Source organism: Schistocerca serialis, chromosome 3, assembly GCF_023864345.2.
Source record: "Schistocerca serialis cubense isolate TAMUIC-IGC-003099 chromosome 3, iqSchSeri2.2, whole genome shotgun sequence".
NCBI lineage: Eukaryota > Metazoa > Arthropoda > Insecta > Orthoptera > Acrididae > Schistocerca > Schistocerca serialis.
This window is the reverse complement of record NC_064640.1, coordinates 393,102,752-393,126,349: the sequence shown is the minus strand read 5'-3', so window position 1 is coordinate 393,126,349 and position 23,598 is coordinate 393,102,752. Positions and strand designations below refer to the sequence as shown.

At 41.7% G+C, this 23,598-nt stretch overlaps 1 protein-coding gene across 2 annotated transcripts in view; it reads right to left on the bottom strand.

The window, feature by feature from the left end:
* Positions 1-23,598, bottom strand: part of LOC126470245 (polycomb protein Scm) — a 216,823-nt gene that overhangs the window by 38,314 nt on the left and 154,911 nt on the right. The window contains exon 13 of one of the 2 annotated variants that reach the window (XM_050097954.1): positions 547-698. In XM_050097954.1, coding sequence (XP_049953911.1) covers positions 547-698 — 152 coding nt within the window. The remainder of the gene's footprint in view (positions 1-546; positions 699-23,598) is intronic. The other variant, XM_050097955.1, reaches the window with a different exon arrangement.

The window sequence follows — 23,598 nt, the reverse complement described above, 5'->3', positions numbered from 1 at the left end:
AAGCAAGTAATATTGATTTTACAAGTAATACATGCACAGAAAAGGATCAGCTGTAACTTATGACCTAGTAAGAGCATGGTAAATTCACAAAAAATCACTGAATTTAAGAGTTTTGTCTGTATGCAGAAGACATAACCACAGTGCTGCAACGAGACTTAGCACCAAAAGACAATTAGATGAAACGAAGTTGGAATATGAATAATTAGTTATTTATAAACAAAATACTAGTTTCTAATACTCAGAAAAAGCATAGAGCTTGACCGCTACTGTACTCAAAAAATAATGCAAAAGCTATTGGTGTTTAAAAGTTTCTTTTCTTCTCCATTATTGAAGCAATTCCCTATTACATTCTTATCATTGTATTGATATTGTTTGTTTTTGTCTCAGGTGGTTGAAATCACAGTTTCAGCCCATCACAAATGTTAACCTTGCAGATTTACCACTCGTATAAAATAAACTTTAACTCATGTACACTCAGTCCTCACTTTCTACTCATCAGAAAATATAAGCTTTATGAAAATAACTGTACAATTACATTTATCTTACATGTTTTCTGAACAGTTCTGCATGTGTTCCCAAAGCTGGATCTACAAAGGCAATGTACTGTATTACATCCTCTATGGACCATTCAGACGGGTCTGTTGGTGTTTTTGGTGGTGCTTCAGAGTGAGTGGTTGAAGTTGCTGCTTCTAGTTCTGCTGTAACAAGAGTGTTTCTTTTTAAAAAGTGGGTCTTACACAATTATTCAATGAATATTTACCTAATACAGAAATTTTGAATAAACACAAGACGATCTCTCTCTCTCTGCACTAGAATATGAAATGAATAACTGTGCCTCTAAATATTCATACAAAAAATTAAGCAAGCATTAAAGTATGCTATCTCATTCATCATTTAAGGTAAGCTTGAAATTTTATTTGTGCGTAAGTGTAGCATTGTTTAAAAAAATTACAGCCCTGCACTGGTTATGTGAAAACTCTCAATTGTGATTACTAGATCAATGGTTTTTTAACATGATTATCTACAATTCTTATTCAGAAATTTGAAAAAAAAAATCATAATTTAAAAACAGAAATAAAATTAGCCTTGAATGAATGACAGAAACAGCTGAAGAACAACACAAGTCACACCACACAAAATGAGCTTCTGTATATCCACATCATTCACTTATTTAAGAAAGATCCTCAGTGAGCTGTAATGCATATGTATCTCACTATACTTGAGAAGTCCAGGATGGAATAACAACAATATGAAAAGGATAGATCACTTCTCATCACATAAGAGGCAGTGCCGAGTTGGACACAATGAAAAGGTGTCTAAACTCATAGACCGCTCGGGCCCAACTGGCCAAAGACAACAGCCGTGCGTGTGTGTGTTTTATGCTTTTGGAGGAGGACTTTTTGCCCACCTCATCACCTCGTCTACATAGTAAGAAACAATCTATCTTTTTCATATTTTTACTGTGTGAGCATTATATCCAAAAGTGACACTGTGACAAAAAACTACAAGGTGTACAGCTTTGCTTCCGCCATTTTTTCCCCAACATTTGAGGCTTTAATGAAACAAATTGGTTACACATGTATCATTCAAAGTATTTTCCATCGCTGGCCACTACTTTCTCCCATCTTTCAGGCAGTGTACGAATCCTGTGTCGAAAAAATTGTTCATCTTTTGAAGTGATTCACGAATCGATCCGATTTGTGACTTCTTCATGAGATTTGAAGTGTTGGTCAGCCAGGCCATGCGCCATTGATCTAAATAGGTGATAGTCAGAGGGAGCAATGTCTGGAGAATATGGTGCATGCGATAGGACTTCCCATTTTAACATGTCCAAGTACGTTTTGACCACTTTTGCAATGTGGGGTCGAGCATTGTCGTGCTGCAAAATAACTTTATCATGCCTCTTGCTGTATTGCAGAAGTTTGTCTTTTAATGCTCTGCTCAAATGCATTAATTGCATTCAAGAATGAGCACCTGTGACTGTTTCACTTGGTTTTAACACTTCATAGTACACGATGCTGAGCTGGTCCCACCAAATGCAGTGCATGATCTTGGAGCCGTGAATATTCAGTTTGGTCGTCGACATGGAAGCATGGTCGGGATATCCCCATGATTTTTTGCATTTAGGGTTATCAAAATGCACACATGCTTCATCCCCAGACACAATGTGATGCAGAAATCCCTTCCGTTTTTGCCTTGGAAATAACTGTTAACAAACACACAAATGCCGTTCAATGTCTCTTGGTTTCAGCTCACATGGGACCCAAGTTCCTTCTTTCTGAATCGTGCCCCTAGCCTTGAGACACTTTGAAATGGCTTGATGTGTAATTTCCACTAATCATGCCAATTCTTCTTGAGTTTGATGCAAGTCTTCAATCAGCGATGTCTCCAATTCTGCATGTTCGAAAACATTCTCTCTTCCACCACTATGCCAGTCTACAACATTAAAATCACGGTTCTTGAAGTGTTGAAACCACTCACGACATGTTCTTTCACTAATAGCGTCCTTACCATGGGTACTTGAGACCATTCGATGAGACTCAGCTGCTGTTTTCTTCAAACTGAAACAAAACAGTAACACATCCTGCAAATGACGAGAATTAGGCTCGTAAATTGACATTTTCAATCAAGAACAACTTTATGATGCAGACACAAATCGACTAATGTTTGAATGAGGTTATGTTGACTGAGGTCCAAGCTAACTCCCTGACATCTGCGATCTGTTTCTTTCGACCACTACTTACCATTGTCGCCACCTATCAGCAAACCGCGGAGGCGAAGTTGTACCCCTTGTAAACTGGGAAGTTTGAAGGAATATAGTAAATTGAATTATTAAATTAAAATACACATGCAACAGGTAAAATTAATATATATTATCTCTCACAATGCTTCTCTGTTTCACTTTCTTCCTTTATTTCTTTCTTTTGGCTTTTATTGGGCATGAAGATGTGAGATGTACAATACAATCTGAACTTTACTCACTTAACACTGATAAACTGGTAACTGTTAAAACTTGTTTTACGTATTACACATAATCAATTTTATGTTTTTTACCTTTTTCCTTACTGCACAAGTTACAAAAAAAAATATAAAACAGTAAAAGGATGATTTACATCAGCTACTATTAGAGAAATTTTGTATCTAATGATACAACAGTTACCAATAAGCACCTAGTTCCTTCTATGTTATTTTAATGTAAATCAAATGATAAAATTGGTATTATTGATACATAAGAACATTAGATTCTTTCCCATAAAAAATATTTTTTCCTTGCTGCTTAACCATTTTAATTTTTGTACGTATCAGCATAGTCTTTCCTGGTGTTAGTGAATATCCTTAAATATAAGTAAAACTAACTGGTGAATAGCTGGTGAGAGGAATTTTATGACAATCAGTAAATCAGAATATTCTGCATTAGCAGTATTCTACAGCTCGAATGTATTTAGAAACCATCACTGTATTCTGGCAAAAGCTGTTGTATTGTCTACCTTATTTGTCAAAGCCCATTTTAATCACACCATCATCTTCAATCGACGAAGTTTTACTTACAAATGAAGTTCACAAAAATCTTTAGAGCCATAAAATATAAAAATCTTAAGGTTGCAATGGTAAAACCTTGGTGGAGTACAATGATGTTTTTTAATCAGTAAATCTGACACTTGCCTTGTGAGATCAAGTGTGAGCCAGCATTCTTTTTTTGACAGAGAGAAATCACCAACTTTCCCCCTTCTCCTTAAATTCTGCCAAACAGTTCATCACCATCAAGTGTGTTTTGTAGAACAGTAATCCAAAACACCTTCAGAGAATCATAATCATCTAAAATTTATCTAACTGATAGGCTGACCTTTCCTGCCTACATTGTGTTGCTGTGGCTTAATTTTTAACGGTGATGCAAAGTGTAGTGTTTTTTGAACCAGTTCAATAACAATGAAGGACTTAGTTTTGTCACACTGCAGAATCATCCACGTCCAAGTCATAAAACTATAGATAGTTGTTCTCTCTTTTTATAAGGCTGTGTGATGTATCAAACTCAATATGCATGTGTCCTGGAAGTATAATTTTGTGATCAATTACTTCCAGTGTCCAGTTCTCCAGAGCCACCATGCATATAACAACAACACCAGGGTTCTTGTTTTGTCCCCCAAATACATTCAAGAGCATGCTAACAGCCTTTACATCAGATTTCAGTTTCTTTGTGGTGTACTGAAACAAACAAGATTTTATCTCATTTGTTCCCCTTACTGCCAAGTCTTCATTCCATAGAATGTAGAATGTTTGTCCGTCAACACGGTTATAGACAGTGAGACTAAGTGCACAGCTGACACTTGCAGAAAGCCACTGAATTCTGTGTAAGAGGTGTTCCTAGACACTGACGTACATCAAACATTTTCATCTTTCTTTATGCATCATCTTTTTACTGGTTCTTATCTTTCCTCTTCAAATGGAAAGCAATATATTCAAGTTTCTGATACTTTTTAATTTCTTTCTTTGATGCATCTCTGTCACTGTCAGAGGAAAGTTTAACATGCAATTCAATCTTGTCACAAGTGTCCTATGTATCAAAGTTAGGTTTCTTGATAGTCAGTTTCATCTTGTGGAGTTTATCACAGAAGAGTCTGAAAGATACAGGAATGGTATCTGTGGTATTGTGCACTGTTTATAACACACAGTGCCAGTCCACATTTAGAAGCTGGCAGTGACCATGTGATTGCACTGCTAACCTGCGGCCGGGTCTGAAACACACATTCCTCAACCCGCATGGCCAGCGCCATCATGGATCCAACTTACTGCATCAACCAGTCTGTCTCTAGTCTAGTCCATCTGTCTGTCTGTCTTTAGTTCAGTTCTGACTGTCTAGTCTAAGCATTGCCACTTGACCTCTATAGCAATTGTGGATATTGGACTCTGCCTATCTCATGACCGAACCAGGTAGCACAGTGGTTAGTGTGGTGTCACCGCCAGACACCACACTTGCTAGGTGGTAGTTTTAAATCGGCCGCGGTCCATTAGTACATGTCGGACCCGCGTGTCGCCACTGTGTGATCGCAGACCGAGCGCCAACACAAGGCAGGTCTCGAGATACGGACTAGCAATCACCCCAGTTGTACGGACGACTTTGCTAGCGACTACATGGATGAAGCATTGCTCATTAGCCGAGCCAATAGTTAGAATACCCTTCAGCTAAGTCAATGGCTACGACCTAGCAAGGCGCCATTAGTAACCTTGCATGTATCTAAAGAGTCTCACTTGTATCGCCACAATCTCCAGATGTACCACAAGGATGGATTAAAGTTAAGTATTCCAGCAGCTACGTACTTTTCTTTACAGCATTCATTACATATCCTGTTTCAGACCTCACGCTATCCTGCTTTAGCTTAGCGCGTGCCTTTCGGCTTCCTCTCATTGTGTCTAGGCTGTCTTGTCTAGACACAACAGTTAGCACACTGGACTTGCATTCGGGAGGACGATGGTGGACACCTGTCCCTGGCCATCCTGATTTAGGTTTTCTGTGGGTTCCCCAAATCGTTTCAGGCAAATGCTGGGATGCTTCCTTCGAAAGGGCACAGCCTGTTTCCTTCCCCACCTTTCCCTAATTCGAGCTTGTGCTCCATCTCTAATGACCTCGTCCTCCTCCTCCTAGCTCATGGACTTATACTGGATATTAGTCTGGACTTGCATTTGAATTCAAGTTAAGTGAATGAAGTTTATGAAACACTGTGTATCTTATTAGTTTGCTCTCTGTCATAGAATTAACCACTCCTTGGCATGCACCAGTGGGACAACCAAATAGTATTGTTGTAAAATTCTTTAAGATTTTCTTTACACAACACTGCTGTCATCAGGTGAGATGATAAAAACTTTTTCTACAAAATCTCTTCTACAATAGTGACTTTCATATGCACGAATTTTAACTGGAAACATTCGGATATCCTCTTATTTATTTGTGTATTATATTTCTTTCCAAATGATAGATTCTCCATTTCCGTTTGAACTGTACTTTTTTGTAACTATGTCCACAAATCATCCAGTGTCAACAAATATGTTGAAAATCATGACTCATAAGTATCATCCCACCACAGTCAGAGCCACTCCTATTATACATTGTGAGGTACTATTTACACGACCACTATGACTTTGGCTGGGGGTATAATGTTTCAAGTCCAAAAAGAAAGCACATAATACAATATTCCCAGCTGAGTGTTTTCTCCAAAACAGTGGAAAGAACATTAAGTCACCAGTGACAGGACATTACTCACTATGCTCTGCACAGAGTCTGACTTCATGAAACCATCTCAAGTGTCACAAATATTTTTCTCTCAATGAACTGGGAATTAGACTTACATACTGCTATATTTGTGCAGCCCTTATTTTACTCCATATGTCTGTGTAGTTACCTCATTTTTGGCACTTTTGGACTCGTACAGTTCAGAATAACCTCTTCTTGAAATCTGCATGTGCAGTTAAGCACACATACTTCACATTTTATTGTGTACTACAGTTTAGTGTCACTACTTCTTACATCTAAGTTTTTCATTGTTTCAATGGCTAACAACTCACTGATAGAGGGGAAAATTTCGTGGCGACAATAATGTGGAAAATAATGCAAAATTAGCAGTTTTGAGATATATAACGCAAAATCAGCAATTTTTATGTGATATCATGAATATTATAGCTTTGTTGTATAAAAATATTATAAATCTGAGAAAATCTGGCAAAAAAAAAAAAAAATAGAATTTGGCAGAAAATAACTCTGAATTTGTCAAAAATTAACACCAAATTTTGTCAAAAATTAACAGTGAATTCGGAAAAAAGTTCCAAATTTTGAAAAAAAAGAAAAAAAAACAGAATTTGATATAAAACACTGAATTTGGCAAAAATTGTCCAAACCACCAAAAATAACACAAAATTTGGTACAAAAATAACAACAAATTTGGCAAAAAATAACAATAAATTTGGCAAAAAATAACAATAAATTTGGCAAAAAGTAACAACAAATGTTGGAAATCTCAAATTATTGTCCTGGATGGTGCAGACATCTTTAGTGCTCGCAATATGAACGGCACAAACCTTTGCAGTTATGTACACGTATCCCCCCCCCCCCCCCCCCCCCCCCACAAAGATTTGCATTCTTCAATCCATCAAAGGACCAGTTATTTTCTAACACAGTACGAACTTCTGAGGATAACCGCATCAGTACACAACAATCGTTATTGTGCTACGCTCAGTTAAACCAGTGGTAAAATACCATTATAACACATGCATTCGTACACACTGAAAAATAATCTGCTATGGTGGCTTTCTACCCAGAACTAATTTATTTGGAAAATTGATACATATTAGGAAGCAGTTAATGGAATGTGTCATTTATCACTTCCAACTCACTGCTGCATGCATAAGCTGAGGAGAAACCTGAGATCAAAAACACAAGAGGACTGTGCTAGAATGTATTGTTTCCACTGTGTTTAGAAATAGTATATGTCTTCCAACAGAAACATCTCTTACATCTTGAACCCTATACAAGTGGATTTAGGCGTTGTAAGCAACTGTCAATCATAAAGAAGAAACTGCTGGAGGGAGTTGATTCATATGTTCTACTGTCAAGAGGTACTTAGTGATTTTTTTTTTCTCCACACGCAGATCAGTTTCTATATATCACCAGCAGAGGCCATGGATATTTTGAAACTTGGCATATTAGCAAGTTGCACCATTGCAGGTATATTTGTCACTAGAGAATTGCATGTCAGAATCAGTGACCTCGGCCCGTGTTCAAGGCGTGGTCACAGAAACTAGCTTATAAGGTGCCAAGATGAAGAATGTGTTAAAACAACACAGGGCCTTCAATATTTAATTGGCATCAATATCAGATTTCTCTGACACTTTTGACAGTAGATTTTTTGCTTCAATAAAGACTGAACAATTCTCACTTCAAGTCAGATTATTGCCTGAGCAAAACACACACACACACACACACACACACACACACACACACACACACACACACACGTGGTAATGAAGAAAATAAACAATGTGTTTCTATATCTGGATCAGAAAAAATAAAGTGACTGACATCTAACCGTTTACATGGCTGCTACCATAGCAACAGCCAATCAGAGATCCTGCATGGCTGCACCTGCTGTTCTGATCATCATTGTCAAATCTCTCTGTTATTGCAGATAGCGGCTATTGTAGCCAGTTGCTGACAACGCTCGTGGCCAGTAACATAAGTAGTTGTGGTCCATTTCATTGTCTGCTTTCTTTCCCTGTGTAGTGAGTTTAGTTTCTGCTACAGAACATCTGAAGCTTGTAGTGGAAGCGTGCAGGAAAATGTGGGTGCTAATCAGAAAGTTTAGTGATTTGCTCATGTTTTGCATGGTCAGACAAATGAGTCTGTGGGCGCAGTGTACGAATATTTCAAGAAGGCAAGAGACAATGGTGCAACTTTATTGCCTCTAACAAAGGTAGCTGAAAGAACTGCAGACACTTTGTAGGTACATAAAAATACTGTTGTCAAAGTTTGTAGTAAGGAGAAATACTCTGCAGAAGGGGAAGAGCCTAGTTCATCCTAACTGCGAACACCCAGTAAAAAGAGGACAGAACCACGACTAAGAAATTTGGACTCCTTTCAAGATGACACTACTATGAGAGAAAAGAACATCCAACTAAAAAAACTGTGCATAACTCTTCATGAGGCACAGTTAGTAAGTGGTAGCAAGACTTCTTTTTTAATTAATGTCACAGCTCTCGGTTTTCAGTACAAGAAAATTAATGTACAGAAAATTATAATGGAGAGAGGCACGAAACACATTAACTTCGGAGCTGTCAGGAATGTGTTTCAGGGTGGCATGTGGACTTTCATTGCCTTATATTTTGCGACTGGAGTTGTTCACCATTCTGCTGATATAAAATGTTGACTCCTTGCTGAAGATAATTTATTCATGAATATCACGCCATCCTCTATCCGATGCAACACTTCCACTCACAATTCCCCAAAAGCAACCTTATCAGCATCACTAACGTTCTGTGCCATTGTGAACCTGTATGGTTTCAAGTGTAAACATCTACACAGTACTCGTCAAACAGTCTTTTGTGGAATGCCAGTTGCAAGACACATGTCACGTTGGCTCTCCCTAAACTGTTCAACATAATCATCAACATGTGGGTGGCATGGTGATTTCTCATGTTGCAGTGGACAACCTGTCTCAGTGAAGTTCTTGTGCCAAGAGTATATTGTAGGCGTGCTTGGACGTTCTTTAACATATTCAGTGTGAAATTTATGCTGAACAGCTGTTGCAGAACTTGTTTCGTGAAACCAAATCACACAGCGAGCACCCTCCGCACCACTGGAAGTGGCCTTTTTAACTGTGCTCTATGCTGATGCTCCTGGTGGCAGAATGGGGCACTGATGCACCATGTGGTAAATCAAACATGAGGCTGTTTGCTACAAAATGACCCATTCTGTAAGTAATCTCAATAAATTTCTATATCATTCCAAAGTTGTAAAGTCCATTTTGATTCAACCTTTACTTCGTCTAAATCTGAATATCAAAAGAGTCGCTTCACAGAACATACTGTTTTTTAATTCATTAATCAGATTACACAAAATTTAAATTACAAAATATTGTCAATTGGTATTTTCTGTGACATTCTCCAGAGAAACTAAAATTTTATGGTGTCAAAAATCTTGTTGTAATTAGTTTTCAAATTATCTAGCTAACTGAATACAGTGTCACATCAGGGAACCCAGAGAGCGTACATGACAAAACAGCATCTTGAGATAGCTGTATAATCATGACACAGATACCACAGGGACCAATACTGGGTACACACTTGTTCTTATTGATCTGTTGTTGTATATCAAAGAAGTGATTGTATATCAAAGAAGTACAAATAGTTCTCTCTGGTGGTAATGCAAGTGCTATCATCAAGCCTAGTGGAAGAACTTCAATACTTGAAAACATAAAGAAATTTTTCTTGAAAGTTAATAACTTGATGCTCTGTAAACTGGCTGTCACTGAACTTGGAAAGAACCAAGCCAAGCATCTCCATACTGCACAAGACCTGGTCACACTTTTAGAAATAATGCACATGGGCAAATAAAGAACTGAAACAGAATATTCTAAATTTTGAAGTTTTTATAATGATAAGAACTGAAATGGAAGTCACATGTTACGGATTTTATGCAATTACTTACACTTTAGTACTACCTGGAAAAAATCTGCACAAATATCCAGTTAGATCTTGATATGTATGAAAGTGATGCAAATACTAGCAAATTGCTTTGTTCAGAAATGTAAAATTGTGCACCTCACAAAACCCAAAAACATATTATCTTATCCAGAATGAGATTCTCACTCTGCAGCGGAGTGTGCGCTGATATGAAACTTCCTGGCAGATTAAAACTGTGCCGGACCGAGACTCGAACTCGGGACCTTTGCCTTTTGTGGGCAAGTGTTCTACTAACTGAGCTACTCAAGCACAACTCACACCCCATCCTCACAGCTTTACTTCTACCAGTACCTCATCTCCTACCTTCCAAACTTTACAGAAGCTACAAACGTTTGCAGGAGAGCTGCGATGGATACATTTGTCGTACGTCCTACATTGATTTCTGTGGTTATTCACACAGTGTTGCTTGTGTGTTAGTAATGACAACTCTAGGCAAACACCATTACTCTCAGTCATTAAGTGAAGATCATTGGCCACTGCATTGTCTGTGAATTCTCAGCACACTCTTGACACTGTGGGTCTCAGAATATAGAATTCTCTAAAGATTTCCTCATTTACAATATTATTCCTACTGTATTATGTATTTTCTCTTGTCTCTCAGTAAAAAAAGTATGGTCTTGTCTGCCTAAACTTTAAAATATGACGAATAAAAAGTGGTAGGGAGCCTTGAAAGACACACTTAAGAAGGGTATGTAAAATGCGATGGTGCCAAGTGGTGCTGCATGCCTTACGCATCTTAAAAACATGGCAATGAAATGTCGCTGTTTAGAAAAATGACTGTTGTATTGGTTTTCAACCTAAGCATTGCAGAGCATCCCTCCCAGAAAACATACTGACAGGGGGAGAAAATGCCCCACGATTCGAGAAACCAACATTATCGTTGGACTACCAACCTTTCACACAATTTTTAGGGTCAGTTAGTGAAGCTAGTAAGTACTAGGCCTGTTCAAAAAATTCTGGAACATTCGTAATTTCGCACCAATGGTGTGTTGGAGCAAAATGCGGTTAGCACCCTTTCATTGTGTGTAACTGCCAAAAGCTTCATTGTTGTATGTCTATTAGTTATTGTTCAGTGCTGTATTGAGTAGAAGATTGTGTTGCATAGTTTGCCAATTTTGAGATGGCAGAGTTAGAGGAGCAGCGCATCTGGATAAAATTTTGTGTAAAAAAAAAAAAAAAAAAAAAAACACCTTTGCAGAGACACCAAATGATACAGGAAGCCTATGGTGATGAGTGATTAAGCAGTACTCGGAGTTTCGAATGGTTCACACAGTTTAAAAAGTTAACGGTGACACTCATTTAGGATGCCCTTGAATGTCAACAGACAACGCTCACGTCAGGAATGTCACTGAAATTGCACGTGCTAATAGAAGACTGTCCAAGAGATTGCAGAAGAATGTAACATGTCAGTTGAATCATGTCACGAAATCCTGACACAGCATCTTGGAATGCTTTGTGTTGCTGTTAAGTTCATCCCACGGTTCAGAAGTGAAGACCAGAAAGACCTATGCCTCGCAATCTGTGAACGGCTTTTGGATCGCGCAAATGAGAATGAGATATTCTTCAAGAGAATCATAACTGGTGATGAGACGCGGGTCTACAGATATGATGTTGAGACCAAGATTTAATCTCTTCACAATGTGTCAGGGAGGTTTCTCCAAGACCAAAGAAAGCTCATCAGGTCAGGTCAAATAAAGATATGCTGACATGGTTTCTTTGACTTTGAAGGATTAGTCCATCATGACTTCATGCCACAAGGACAAACTGTTAATCAGGACATGTTGCGATGCCAGCAAGAAAATGTGAGATGGGAATAGCCTGAAATGGGGCAAGACAATTCATGGCTCTTGCATCACCATAATGCATCTGCACATCCATCTCTGTTGGTGCATAGCTACTGCACAAAAAATGAAATCATTGTGCTGACTCATTCTCCGTACCCTCCAGACCTATCCCCTATGGACTTGTTTTTTATTCCCCAAGTTGAAAAACCAATTGAAAGGATTAAGATTTACAACAATATAGGAGATAAAAGAAAATTTCCAGACGGGGCTTCATGTGACCCAGCAAGAGGCATACCAAGATTGCTTCTGGAAATAGAAATGGCATTGGGAGCGATGTATCAATTGTGGTGGAGAGTATTTCGAAGGAGACCATGCACAATAAGTAAAAGGTTAACATAGGAAAATTTTATGGACGAAGTTCTGGAATTTTTTGGACAGATGTCATATGTAGCTGTCGATGGATGTTGGGTTTTTGTCTAGCTTCAGGATTGCGATGACACTATCTCTCCAATGTAAAGGGAAAACACTTTCAAGTGAAATATGGTTGAAGACCCTGAGTAGGTGAATCATCTGATTATGAATCGAATCAGGGCCTGGGGCCAAATCATGAGATGAATCAAGAGCCTGAAGCAGTTCCGATTCAGTGAAATGTTTGTTATGGTCAGGATTATGGATAGTAAAGGATACAGAAATATCTTCAACTTTTCTTTTAAGCATTCAGGAGGTAAATGGGTAAGAAGAGAATGTTGATGCTGCCATTAAGTGGTTGCAAGGTGTTTCGAAAGAACCAAAGCATAGGTGGAAACACCACTGTTAAGGAGGAGACCCAGTGCAGTTGGTGGCCCAGTGGACTATGGAGCTTGGCCAGTTCCTGGGAAAAAGAGGCACATGTTCCCAAGGAGATGATGATGTGCTCCCTGAATTCCCACCCACTGCTTTCAATTAGGTAGTGAGACTGTGGATGGAACTGCTTGAGATGAGGGTGGTCTGCAAAGGATGTCCTGTGAGATGTTGCAGGGCACTTTGACAGTCCTGAATAGATATTGCAATGATTTGGTCCAACATGGTACCAGCCACTATTGACGGGACCTTTGAAAAGGAGGACTGCAGTTCAAGCAAGTTCAAGCAGTGATGATGATTATGGGGATTCATCTCTGAAAACCTCATGTTTACAGTCCGATGGACGTGGGGACAAATATGATGGCAGAGGTACACAACTGTCAACTGGGCCTTAGGCAAGTGCAACATGGCAGTTGGTATATTGGGTAGTGACAAGGAAATGACATGATCAACAGAAAGTGATTGCTATAAGCCATGAGATTAGGGGAAGATACCTTAAGATCAATATCTGAAAAGCTGCTATGGATGGCAACAAAGTGGGTAGTGGTGAAATCATTGAAAAAACACAGATCAAGATCAGAGAGAAGTTGGCCGAGGAGTTCTCCTACACAGCGGGGTGGTGTGCAATGAAATCTCCCAATAAGATAAAAGGGGAGAGGGGAGAGTTATTCTGTTACAGTGACCATCCCAAGGTACATAAATGCCCTGCCTATGGGTAAACATACATTTAAAATGGTAATCACTTGGGTCGTTCACACCCTCACCACTACTGCTTCCAATGTGGTGTGCAGGGGAATCCATTCAATGATGACACTTTTGTAAACCGATATATGGACCCCTCTAGAAGCCCTCTAAGGGTTCGTATGGTTCTGGAAGATGGCATGGTAAACTTAAAGGATTGAATAATGGCCATCAGTGAACTGCATTTCTTGGAGAGCAACACAGATTGCAGAATAGGATGACATAAGTTGTTGCAGTTCTAGCAGGTGACAGTAATATCTATACCATTTCCATTGAATTATCAAGTTAATGGAATCCTGGTTACGCATGAAGGAGCTAAGACAGTAGATCACACACCACAGTCACTGTCTGCCACCAGTGAGGGTGGAACAACAGAAATAAATTCAAGTTCTGAGTATAATGGCATGGGGAAACTGGTGTCTCTGGGGTCACATGAGCAACCCTCTGCCCAGATTTCTTCTTTCTCTCAATAGCTACTTTAGAGTGTCTGTGAAGGTAGAAACTGAAAGGGAGTGGGCAACCCAGGGACCCACAGTCTGTTTTCCTTTCATTCACTGGCTGGTGCCAGGTTGCTGTCCAGTAGATTTCTAGGGAGAGGTTTTCCTAAGACGAGCTCTGCCATTAGTAGATATCACAGAAGGATGTTGCTTCTCTGACTGGGTGCAATGCATCAAGGTCCTCTAAACTGTGGTGAAGAATTGTGGGCCTATCTTCCCTGTGGGCTAATTTACTAGTGAATGAGGAAATGGAGGGAGTAAGTATTCAAAGTACTGCTGATGGTAGAGGAAAATTTGACAGCATTGTAACAGTGTGTGTGTGTGTGTGTGTGTGTGTGTGTGTGTGTGTCTATATATATATATATATATATATATATATATATATATATATAAGATGAGGTGACTTACCGAACGAAAGCGCTGGCAGGTCGATAGACACACAAACAAACACAAACATACACACAAAATTCAAGCTTCCGCAACAAACTGTTGCCTCATCAGGAAAGAGGGAAGGAGAGGGAAAGACGGAAGGAAGTGGGTTTTAAGGGTGAGGGTAAGGAGTCATTACAATCCCGGGAGCGGAAAGACTTACCTTAGGGGGGAAAAAAGGACAGGTATACACACACACACACACACACACACACACACACACACACACACACACACATACATATCCATCCACACATACATAAATATGTCTGCTTGTGTCTGTATGTGTGGGTGGATATGTGTGTGTGTGCGAGTGTATACCTGTCCTTTCTTCCCCCTAAGGTAAGTCTTTCCGCTCCCGGGATTGTAATGACTCCTTACCCTCACCCTTAAAACCCACTTCCTTCCGTCTTTCCCTCTCCTTCCCTCTTTCCTGATGAGGCAACAGTTTGTTGCGAAAGCTTGAACTTTGTGTGTATGTTTGTGTTTGTTTGTGTGTCTATCGACCTGCCAGCGCTTTCGTTCGGTAAGTCACCTCATCTTTGTTTTTATATATAATTTTTCCCACGTGGAATGTTTCCCTCTATTTTATATATATATATATGCGCCTTATCACTACCTCGTACTATAGCAAGTGTTAACCATGAATTACCAGGAACAAGTTCTGTTGTAGTGTAAGAAAAGTTAATTTTGCATCCAACAAAAGTAATAGGACCAGTCAGTAGCTCTTCTTGAGAAACATTATTAGGAACAAAACTGAAAGTGTCGACTGTCTTGTACACTGGAAGTCTGCTCCTCCTCATGTATCTTCTGCGACGGTAAGGCATGGCTGTGTGCTTTGTGCGGCTGCCTCGAGTCGAATGAGCCTGCTGCTGCCTCAGAAAAGGATGTACTTCCTGCCCCCCACCCGTGCGCGCAGCGCCAGCGCGCCTTATCAGTGTTGCGCAATCTTGATTTTCCAGCAACACGGTGCTAGTAATACTACGCACCGTGTTGCCCGGCTGCCTCGCTCAGCGGCTAAGTCCGCTTGAAGGTCACACGCTTTACACAGCAGCATAAGGCAAATTCACACAGTATGTACTACACCTGTTCCATAGTTCCTATCACCTTGTACACCAATTGAAAAGGTACGATAGGAAATAATGTCTCTGTCATAGTACGATTCCAATCCTTGTAATACCTTATCACTACCTCGTACTATAGCAAGTGTTAACCATGAATTACCAGGAACAAGTTCTGTGGTAGTACATGAAAAGTTAATCTTGCATCCAACAAAAGTAATAGGACCAGTCAGTAGCTCTTCTTGAATGTGTGAATTTGCCTTATGCTGCTGTGTAATGCGTGTGACCTTGAAGCGGACTTAGCCGCTGAGCGAGGCAGCCGGGCAACACGGTGCCTAGTATTACTAGCACCATGTTGCTGGAAAATCAAGATTGCGCAACACTGATAAGGCGCGCTGGCGCTGCGCGCACGGGTGGGGGGCAGGAAGTACATCCTTTTCTGAGGCAGCAGCAGGCTCATTCGACTCGAGGCAGCCGCACGAAGCACACAGCCATGCCTTACCGTCGCAGAAGATACATGAGGAGGAGCAGACTTCCAGTGTACAAGACCGTGGACACTTTCAGTTTTGTTCCCAATAATGTTTCTCAAGAAGAATTACTGACTGGCCCTATCACATTTGTTGGATGTGTGTGTGTGTGTGTGTGTGTGTGTGTGTGTGTGTGTCTATATATATATATATATATATATATATATATATATATATATATATATATATATATATATATATATATATATATAAAAACAAAGATGATGTGACTTACCAAATGAAAGTGCTGGCAGGTCGACAGACACACAAACAAACACAAACATACACACAAAATTCAAGCTTTCGCAACAAACTGTTGCCTCATCAGGAAAGAGGGAAGGAGAGGGAAAGACGAAAGGATGTGGGTTTTAAGGGAGAGGGTAAGGAGTCATTCCAATCCCGGGAGCGGAAAGACTTACCTTAGGGGGAAAAAAGGACGGGTATACACTCGCACACACACACATATCCATCCACACATATACAGACACAAGCAGACATATTTACAGACAAAGAGTTTGGGCAGAGATGTCAGTCGAGGCAGAAGTGCAGAGGCAAAGATGTTGTTGAATGACAGGTGAGGTATGAGTGACGGCAACTTGAAATTAGCGGAGATTGAGGCCTGGTGGATAACGGGAAGAGAGGATATATTGAAGAGCAAGTTCCCATCTCCGGAGTTCGGATAGGTTGGTGTTAGTGGGAAGTATCCAGATAACCCGGACGGTGTAACACTGTGCCAAGATGTGCTGGCCGTGCACCAAGGCATGTTTAGCCACAGGGTGATCCTCATTACCAACAAACACTGTCTGCCTGTGTCCATTCATGCGAATGGACAGTTTGTTGCTGGTCATTCCCACATAGAATGCGTCACAGTGTAGGCAGGTCAGTTGGTAGATCACGTGGGTGCTTTCACACGTGGCTCTGCCTTTGATCGTGTACACCTTCCGGGTTACAGGACTGGAGTAGGTGGTGGTGGGAGGGTGCATGGGACAGGTTTTACACCGGGGGTGGTTACAAGGGTAGGAGCCAGAGGGTAGGGGAGGTGGTTTGGGGATTTCATAGGGATGAACTAAGAGGTTACGAAGGTTAGGTGGACGGCGGAAAGACACTCTTGGTGGAGTGGGGAGGATTTCATGAAGGATGGATCTCATTTCTGGGCAGGATTTTAGGAAGTCGTATCCCTGCTGGAGAGCCACATTCAGAATCTGATCCAGTCCCGGAAAGTATCCTGTCACAAGTGGGGCACTTTTGTGGTTCTTCTGTGGGAGGTTCTGGGTTTGAGAGGATGAGGAAGTTGCTCTGGTTATTTGCTTCTGTACCAGGTCGGGAGGGTAGTTGCGGGATGCGAAAGCTGTTGTCAGGTTGTTGGTGTAATGCTTCAGGGATTCCGGACTGGAGCAGATTCGTTTGCCACGAAGACCTAGGCTGTAGGGAAGGGACCGTTTGATGTGGAATGGGTGGCAGCTGTCATAATGGAGGTACTGTTGCTTGTTGGTGGGTTTGATGTGGACGGACGTGTGAAGTTGGCCATTGGACAGGTGGAGGTCAACATCAAGGAAAGTGGCATGGGATTTGGAGTAGGACCAGGTGAATCTGATGGAGCCAAAGGAGTTGAGGTTGGAGAGGAAATTCTGGAGTTCTTCTTCACTGTGAGTCCAGATCATGAAGATGTCATCAATAAATCTGTACCAAACTTTGGGTTGGCAGGCCTGGGTAACCAAGAAGGCTTCCTCTAAGCGACCCATGAATAGGTTGGCGTACGAAGGGGCCATCCTAGTACCCATGGCTGTTCCCTTTAATTGCTGGTATGTCTGGCCTTCAAAAGTGAAGAAGTTGTGGGTCAGGATGAAGCTGGCTAAGGTAATGAGGAAAGAGGTTTTAGGTAGGGTGGCAGGTGATCGGCGTGAAAGGAAGTGCTCCATCGCAGCGAGGCCCTGGACGTGCGGGATATTTGTGTATAAGGAAGTGGCATCAATGGTTACAAGGATGGTTTCTGGGGGTAACGGATTGGGTAAGGATTCCAGGCATTCGAGAAAGTGGTTGGTGTCTTTGATGAAGGATGGGAGACTGCACGTAATGGGTTGAAGGTGTTGATCTACGTAGGCAGAGATACGTTCTGTGGGGGCTTGGTAACCAGCTACAATGGGACGGCCAGGATGATTGGGTTTGTGAATTTTAGGAAGAAGGTAGAAGGTAGGGGTGCGGGGTGTCGGTGGGGTCAGGAGGTTGATGGAGTCAGGTGAAAGGTTTTGTAGGGGGCCTAAGGTTCTGAGGATTCCCTGAAGCTCCGCCTGGACATCAGGAATGGGATTACCTTGGCAAACTTTGTATGTGGTGTTGTCTGAAAGCTGACGCAGTCCCTCAGCCACATACTCCCGACGATCAAGTACCACAGTCGTGGAACCCTTGTCCGCCGGAAGAATGATGATGGACCGGTCAGCCCTCAGATCACGGATAGCCTGGGCTTCAGCAGTGGTGATGTTGGGAGTAGGATTAAGGTTTTTTTAAGAAGGATTGAGAGGCAAGGCTGGAAGTCAGAAATTCCTGGAAGGTTTGGAGAGGGTGATTTTGAGGAAGAGGAGGTGGGTCCCGCTGTGACGGAGGACGGAACTGTTCCAGGCAGGGTTCAATTTGGATAGTGTCTTGGGGAGTTGGATCATTAGGGGTAGGATTAGGATCATTTTTCTTCGTGGCAAAGTGATACTTCCAGCAGAGAGTACGAGTGTAGGACAGTAAATCTTTGACGAGGGCTGTTTGGTTGAATCTGGGAGTGGGGCTGAAGGTGAGGCCTTTGGATAGGACAGAGGTTTCAGATTGGGAGAGAGGTTTGGAGGAAAGGTTAACTACTGAGTTAGGGTGTTGTGGTGCCAGATTGTGTTGCTTGGAATTTTGAGGTTTTGGAGGGAGTGGAGCTGGAAGTGGGAGACTGAGTAGATGGGAGAGACTGGGTTTGTGTGCAATGAGAGGTGGTTGAGGTTTGCTGGAAAGGTTGTGAAGGGTGAGTGAGTTGCCTTTCCGGAGGTGGGAAACCAGGAGATTGGATAGTTTTTTTAGGTGAAGGGTGGCATGCTGCTCTAATTTGCGGTTGGCCTGGAGGAGGATGCTCTGAATAGTCGGTGTGGATGTGGGAGAGGAAAGATTGAGGACTTTTATTAAGGATAGGAGTTGACGGGTGTGTTCATTGGCTGAGTTGATGTGTAGGTGAAGGATTAGGTGGGTGAGGGCAATGGATTGTTCGGTTTGGAATTGGTATAGGGACTGATGGAAAGAAGGGTTGCAGCCAGAGATGGGAACTTTAAGTGTGAGGCCTTTGGGGGTTATGCCAAATGTCAGACAAGCCTGAGAAAATAAAATATGTGAGCGTAATCTAGCTAGGGTGAAGGCATGTTTGCGGAGGGAATGTAAATAAAACTTAATGGGGTCGTTGTGGGGGTGTTGTGAGGGTGACATGGTATTAGAAGGTGGAAAGTGTAACATGAGGTTGAAATGAAAATGAAAGATAAAAATATATGGGGAGAGATAAGGGTGAACTAGAAAATAACTGGAGATCTGGTATGAAAAAATGCGAAAAAGTGTTGGTTAAGTTGATCCTGTGGTGAACTTGGGTTGGTAGACAGCGATGTGCATGAAGGTTAGGTGGTTGTGTTGCCGCTAAAACACGTTAAAGGGCGGAGAAATTCGGGAAAATTTCGAAAAAACGTGTAAATGTATTAAAAGGCGTGGTGTTGTGGTGAAAGATTACGAAAATGGGGCTAACAATTGTAAATAATGACGTTAAAACCGGTGGAGAGCGGCTAAAAATGATCAGTGATGTACGAAAAACGGGCGTGGAAATAAAGTAAAAGTTATTAGAACTAGCCGAAATGGTTGTTTAATACGTGAAGGCAGCTGTTATTGAACTAGAAACGGTTAGCGGTATTGTTGAAAGCGCAAAATAAAAATTTTTTGGTTATGGTTTGGAAATGGGTTACGTATTATAGAGTATATATAGGCGGGATAAAATTGTATTACGGTAAAAAGGGAAGGTGAATAGAAAGTGAGACTACTGGTAAACGCAGAAAGAGAAAATAAGACGACAGGAAAGATTTCGAGATGCAACAGCGACAATAACAAACGTAATTGTTGGGTTCAAATTAATGATATGGTTATAATAGAGGGAAACATTCCACGTAGGAAATATATATCTAAAAACAAAGATGATGTGACTTACCAAATGAAAGTGCTGGCAGGTCGACAGACACACAAACAAACACAAACATACACACAAAATTCAAGCTTTCGCAACAAACTGTTGCCTCATCAGGAAAGAGGGAAGGAGAGGGAAAGACGAAAGGATGTGGGTTTTAAGGGAGAGGGTAAGGAGTCATTCCAATCCCGGGAGCGGAAAGACTTACCTTAGGGGGAAAAAAGGACGGGTATACACTCGCACACACACACATATCCATCCACACATATACAGACACAAGCAGACATATTTACAGACAAAGAGTTTGGGCAGAGATGTCAGTCGAGGCAGAAGTGCAGAGGCAAAGATGTTGTTGAATGACAGGTGAGGTATGAGTGACGGCAACTTGAAATTAGCGGAGATTGAGGCCTGGTGGATAACGGGAAGAGAGGATATATTGAAGAGCAAGTTCCCATCTCCGGAGTTCGGATAGGTTGGTGTTAGTGGGAAGTATCCAGATAACCCGGACGGTGTAACACTGTGCCAAGATGTGCTGGCCGTGCACCAAGGCATGTTTAGCCACAGGGTGATCCTCATTACCAACAAACACTGTCTGCCTGTGTCCATTCATGCGAATGGACAGTTTGTTGCTGGTCATTCCCACATAGAATGCGTCACAGTGTAGGCAGGTCAGTTGGTAGATCACGTGGGTGCTTTCACACGTGGCTCTGCCTTTGATCGTGTACACCTTCCGGGTTACAGGACTGGAGTAGGTGGTGGTGGGAGGGTGCATGGGACAGGTTTTACACCGGGGGCGGTTTTGAATGACCAGCAACAAACTGTCCATTCGCATGAATGGACACAGGCAGACAGTGTTTGTTGGTAATGAGGATCACCCTGTGGCTAAACATGCCTTGGTGCACGGCCAGCACATCTTGGCACAGTGTTACACCGTCCGGGTTATCTGGATACTTCCCACTAACACCAACCTATCCGAACTCCGGAGATGGGAACTTGCTCTTCAATATATCCTCTCTTCCCGTTATCCACCAGGCCTCAATCTCCGCTAATTTCAAGTTGCCGTCACTCATACCTCACCTGTCATTCAACAACATCTTTGCCTCTGCACTTCTGCCTCGACTGACATCTCTGCCCAAACTCTTTGTCTGTAAATATGTCTGCTTGTGTCTGTATATGTGTGGATGGATATGTGTGTGTGTGCGAGTGTATACCCGTCCTTTTTTCCCCCTAAGGTAAGTCTTTCCGCTCCCGGGATTGGAATGACTCCTTACCCTCTCCCTTAAAACCCACATCCTTTCGTCTTTCCCTCTCCTTCCCTCTTTCCTGATGAGGCAACAGTTTGTTGCGAAAGCTTGAATTTTGTGTGTATGTTTGTGTTTGTTTGTGTGTCTGTCGACCTGCCAGCACTTTCATTTGGTAAGTCACATCATCTTTGTTTTTAGATATATATTTCCTACGTGGAATGTTTCCCTCTATTATAACCATATCATTAATTTGAACCCAACAATTACGTTTGTTATTGTCGCTGTTGCATCTCGAAATCTTTCCTGTCGTCTTATTTTCTCTTTCTGCGTTTACCAGTAGTCTCACTTTCTATTCACCTTCCCTTTTTACCGTAATACAATTTTATCCCGCCTATATATACTCTATAATACGTAACCCATTTCCAAACCATAACCAAAAAATTTTTATTTTGCGCTTTCAACAATACCGCTAACCGTTTCTAGTTCAATAACAGCTGCCTTCACGTATTAAACAACCATTTCGGCTAGTTCTAATAACTTTTACTTTATTTCCACGCCCGTTTTTCGTACATCACTGATCATTTTTAGCCGCTCTCCACCGGTTTTAACGTCATTATTTACAATTGTTAGCCCCATTTTCGTAATCTTTCACCACAACACCACGCCTTTTAATACATTTACACGTTTTTTCGAAATTTTCCCGAATTTCTCCGCCCTTTAACGTGTTTTAGCGGCAACACAACCACCTAACCTTCATGCACATCGCTGTCTACCAACCCAAGTTCACCACAGGATCAACTTAACCAACACTTTTTCGCATTTTTTCATACCAGATCTCCAGTTATTTTCTAGTTCACCCTTATCTCTCCCCATATATTTTTATCTTTCATTTTCATTTCAACCTCATGTTACACTTTCCACCTTCTAATACCATGTCACCCTCACAACACCCCCACAACGACCCCATTAAGTTTTATTTACATTCCCTCCGCAAACATGCCTTCACCCTAGCTAGATTACGCTCACATATTTTATTTTCTCAGGCTTGTCTGACATTTGGCATAACCCCCAAAGGCCTCACACTTAAAGTTCCCATCTCTGGCTGCAACCCTTCTTTCCATCAGTCCCTATACCAGTTCCAAACCGAACAATCCATTGCCCTCACCCACCTAATCCTTCACCTACACATCAACTCAGCCAATGAACACACCCGTCAACTCCTATCCTTAATAAAAGTCCTCAATCTTTCCTCTCCCACATCCACACCGACTATTCAGAGCATCCTCCTCCAGGCCAACCGCAAATTAGAGCAGCATGCCACCCTTCACCTAAAAAAACTATCCAATCTCCTGGTTTCCCACCTCCGGAAAGGCAACTCACTCACCCTTCACAACCTTTCCAGCAAACCTCAACCACCTCTCATTGCACACAAACCCAGTCTCTCCCATCTACTCAGTCTCCCACTTCCAGCTCCACTCCCTCCAAAACCTCAAAATTCCAAGCAACACAATCTGGCACCACAACACCCTAACTCAGTAGTTAACCTTTCCTCCAAACCTCTCTCCCAATCTGAAACCTCTGTCCTATCCAAAGGCCTCACCTTCAGCCCCACTCCCAGATTCAACCAAACAGCCCTCGTCAAAGATTTACTGTCCTACACTCGTACTCTCTGCTGGAAGTATCACTTTTCCACGAAGAAAAATGATCCTAATCCTACCCCTAATGATCCAACTCCCCAAGACACTATCCAAATTGAACCCTGCCTGGAACAGTTCCGTCCTCCGTCACAGCGGGACCCACCTCCTCTTCCTCAAAATCACCCTCTCCAAACCTTCCAGGAATTTCTGACTTCCAGCCTTGCCTCTCAATCCTTCTTAAAAAACCTTAATCCTACTCCCAACATCACCACTGCTGAAGCCCAGGCTATCCGTGATCTGAGGGCTGACCGGTCCATCATCATTCTTCCGGCGGACAAGGGTTCCACGACTGTGGTACTTGATCGTCGGGAGTATGTGGCTGAGGGACTGCGTCAGCTTTCAGACAACACCACATACAAAGTTTGCCA